The sequence below is a fragment of the Blastomyces dermatitidis genome, assembly GCF_000003525.1.
Source record: "Blastomyces dermatitidis ER-3 genomic scaffold supercont1.3, whole genome shotgun sequence".
NCBI classification, from domain to species: domain Eukaryota; kingdom Fungi; phylum Ascomycota; class Eurotiomycetes; order Onygenales; family Ajellomycetaceae; genus Blastomyces; species Blastomyces dermatitidis.
In genome coordinates this window covers 1,540,094-1,544,370 of record NW_025544776.1, presented here as the reverse complement: position 1 = coordinate 1,544,370, position 4,277 = coordinate 1,540,094, and the positions used below count along the sequence as shown (strand labels likewise).

Genomic DNA, 4,277 nt, shown 5'->3' with positions numbered 1-4,277 from the left:
GAAAAATATAGTTAATAAGTGACTTATAGATCTCTTAATATATTTCATTCTATATATGAAATTCTCTGCAAAAGTAGTGTGTTTTAGAGACAAAGCTAACAGTAGTAATAGGATTTTTTCTGAAAAGATTTCTCTCTCTTATGATATATTTTTCTCTTCTCTTCTTATCTGTAATAGTGAGTGTATGAGAGCATCATTCTTGAGAGACAATAAGAGGCTTATTCTGACATTTTCTAGTGAGTAATAAACATCTTCATGATGCGGCTGCAGCCTCCATGACCGCTAAGAAAGCCAGGTTGAAGGTGGAGGTGGTGATGTCAATGAGCCGCGGGAGCACTGCTCTCATTGCCACACCTTCTTCTCCTCCTCCTTCTGCTTCTCTTGCGGCCGCGGCAGTAGTCACCATGCCTTGCAGTGGGACATTGTCTCCTCTGCCAGTTGGTTTGTCTGTGTCTGATTCTTTCTCTGCCCCCCCCGCCGTCATTGCGACGCCGCCCCCCCCCTCAATCAATACAGTGGTGTATGACCCCATGTGATCATTCAGAGAGAATCTCAGAGAGAGCTTGATTTCAGAGACAGTGACTCTGAGAAGCTCAGTCTGTAGTTTCTCTTTTATGACATATCTGAGCTCTGCTCAGAATACTGCTGAGTTGAGTCTGCAGAGTTCTGCAGTTTCTTTATCTTCTTCTTATGAAGAGGCTCTGATATAACTTCTGATCAGCACTGTCACTTGTCTGTACTACATTAAGTAGCTGAAGAAGAGAGAAATCTTATACACTTATCTCTTCTTTCACTCTTATTATTTCTGTTACATCTATAATAATGACTTCTATCTCTCTGTAAGTATTATCTACTCTATAAGAAGATATCATATCAGCTCTGACAAGAAGCTCAGATACTTAAGCAGTACAGAGTAAGAATCTTAAAGCTTCAAGTATTGATAAATTCTATTAAGACTAAGAAGATCTTTCTTACTTATCTGTAAAAGAAGATAAAAGCATGAGTCTTCAAGATAAAAAAACATCTCAGAATAACTGATTCTAAGAAGAGATCAGCTGATACTACTGTTAAAAACACTGTAAAGATTAATTACTGATTAAAGAGAATCTCACTTCAATTGAAGTAAATAACTGAGATACTTTGTAAGTTAATAAGTTAATATTTTATACATTTCTCATACTCTTCTATAGTACTGCAGTACTAACTTCTCAGCAGATAAAGATATCAGTGTCAGAGACTGTAAGAATAAGTACTTACAGGCGATTATTCAGGTGTTTGCAGCTTGGCATGATATGTACTGTTAACTACTAGAAGTATTCACAGTAGAAAGATAAAATATAGAGATTAAATGTATAATAGCATTCAAGCTGAGTTATAAATAGTATTCATGAACTTCAGTCTATATAGTTGTATATAGTCAAGAGCCGCTAGCTCTATTAATTATATAAGAGATAGAAATAGAAATAAAGAATTTATAAGAAGTGAAATTTCTTATATACTTCTCTCTCTCTAAGACTTTATCTGTAAAGTCTTTCACTGAGTGACTTTATAAAATCAGCTTAGTACTGCAGTGATACTTACTAAAAATTCTTCATATCTATAAAAATCTCAGTGAGGAAAAATTTCTTGTTATTATAAAGAGAAAAGAGTCTGTCACTCAGTTTCTTATTTTATAAAATTCTTTATAATCTACAGATTCTTCTCTGACTATCATGCAGATTCATCTCATATCTTTTATATAAGAAGAGTTTCAGTTAACTCTTAATCATTTCTATGAGATTCTTATGTAATTATTATACAGATTCATCTCATAGATGAATTACTCTCTGTAAGATTATTCTTATTAAAAAGAAGTATTTATAAGTTAATCTTTCACTCATTCTTATAAATCATTGTTCTTTAACACTGTAGAATTGTGAGGAATTTTTCATTCTTTTATCAACTCTGTAGAATTATAGAATCAAGATATCTATAATCTGCAATTACTCTTTATAGTTATATAGAGAGATTCAGATCTGTAATTCATAATTACTTTTATTTACTAGAGTGATCTAACTGTTCTGCAGAATCACTCACAGTGTAAATATATCTCTCTAGAGTAGTATAAATATTTCAGATCTGTCTATAAAATCTCATCTTCTTTTCTCTTTTTCTATAACAGTTTTTCTTCTTATAAACTGTGAGTATTCTCATTCATCTGTGAAGTATTTTCACTCAGATAATAGAGAGAGAGTATTTCTAATAATATCTGTATATTAATTCAAGAACTTTTTAAGAATAAAAATTTTTTCAATTTTAATATCTTTATAAATAATATCTGACTGCTGCTGAGCTTCTTATAAGTATTTCTATAACTTCTCTAATTACTTTTTATCAGCTGATAAAGCAGGAGCATCACTGCTCATGTCTGTATCTTCATCTTTTTCAGTCTTATCACTATATCTGATCTTCAGATCAGTGATTAATTCTCTGTCTCTCTCAGATCAGTCTCTGACTTTAAGCAGTGTAGTCTCTCTCTTTGCTATAAGTCTTCTTATAAGTAATTTCTTACAGATTTTAGCTGACAGTTCTTATAAAGCTCTCAGTGTTATCAGTGTCTTCTGTAATCTTACAGATCTATGATCACTTCTTCTCTGTCTGCACAATCTCTGATCAGATATATGTAAATATGCCTAGATTCTCTATCAATGATTCTCACACTGTGATGCATTTCTGCAATCTCATTGTCAATGAGAGATAAGTTCTCAGATATCTGTAAAATTCAGATAATTAAGACAATGTAAATATCATGAATTTGTAATAGAAGTTAATCTGAGCAGATAAACTCTCTCTCTGTGTCTTAATTATTTTCAGACTGAATACTTCAGCACAACTGAAGAAGTGAACACAGCTTTATAAGAGATATCTGATCATATATACAGACAGTCAGTTCTCAAGGTTCTGCTGCAACTATGTATACTCTGATATTCAGCTTCTCTAAAGTCTGTGCATTTCTGACAGTCTTTATATTAAATGTAACAATTATCTGTACTGCAGATATGATACTCTCTGCTTCTTTGAAGAGAGAAATTGATAGTTGTGAGAAGATTAAGTGTTATAAGTGTTAAGAATGTGAGTGTGAGTTTTTTTTATTTTTTCTTTATTAGTCTCTAAATTGTATTTATGATTCTGTTTATTTTCTTATTTTTTAACTTTAATAAGAATATGATTTCTTCTTTTCTTATATACACTGCAGACTGTTCATCTCAGTAGAAACTCATTATCTTATAGACTAGAATTTATAAATAACAGTGTTAATATCTTTATTACAATCAGATTCTTAGTGAAGACTGTATTATTCTAACTTATTAAAATTCACAGTATAAAAGTCATGTCTCAGCTTCTGCAGATATCTTATCTATCTGAATGATTTTTAAGTAAACTTATTCATCTTATCAGAATACTCTTATCACTGAATCTTGAATCAGAGCTTATAATCTTACTTCTCTGAGTTAATAATCTCTTTAATCTGATATTCTCTTTCACTCTCTAGTACTTTATAGATAGAGTGATGAGTCACAGAGTTCTCTTCTAAGAATTTCTTATATTTACAGAATAAAGAGATATGAAAAATATTGTATATCTATAATTCAGATAATAGTTTCAATCTATAGAACTGTGAGCTAACTTTCTTTATAATCTTATAAAACTCTGTCTGTAAGAGATTCAGCTTCTTACTAGATCTTCATATAATAATATTTTCTAGACTTAGTCAGACTCTATCATCTTTCTTGAAACTCTTTATAATATACTTGAAGTTATAGTATCTCTTCTGATACTCTGAAGTCTTTCTTAAGAATTTATAAGCTTTCTTCTGAATCTTCTGAATTCTCTCAGTCTGTTCATGAGTATTATCACACTCTATAGTGTACTCTCACAGGTTTATCAAGATTATTCACAGATGAGTCTCAGTGAGTATCTCAAAGAGAGTTTTCTCTGTGCTGACATGTTTTAAGTTATTATACATAAACTCTGTGAGTGATAATCAATACACTCAGTTATTCTGATTGTAATTAACAAAGTACTGTAGATACTATTTTAATATACTCATCAGATATTCTATCTGATCATCTATCTATTGATAAAAAGTCATACTTAGATCTCATGAGATCTTTAGTATAGTTATCAGATCAGATCAGAACTCTTCTATGAAGATTAATTCTCTATCTAAGACAATGTTTACAGGCAATTCATACAACTGAATTACATTATAAATAAAGATATAAGTCAAATTCTTT

General features: G+C 30.9%; 1 protein-coding gene across 1 annotated transcript; it reads right to left on the bottom strand.

Moving 5' to 3' along the window:
* Positions 1-253: 253 nt before the first annotated feature.
* Positions 254-484, bottom strand: BDCG_16617 (uncharacterized protein; the record flags this gene model as incomplete). Its single annotated transcript, XM_045425825.1, has 1 exon — positions 254-484. The coding sequence occupies one exon, from the start codon at positions 482-484 to the stop codon at positions 254-256; it is 231 nt and encodes a 76-aa protein (XP_045280160.1).
* Positions 485-4,277: the final 3,793 nt, after the last annotated feature.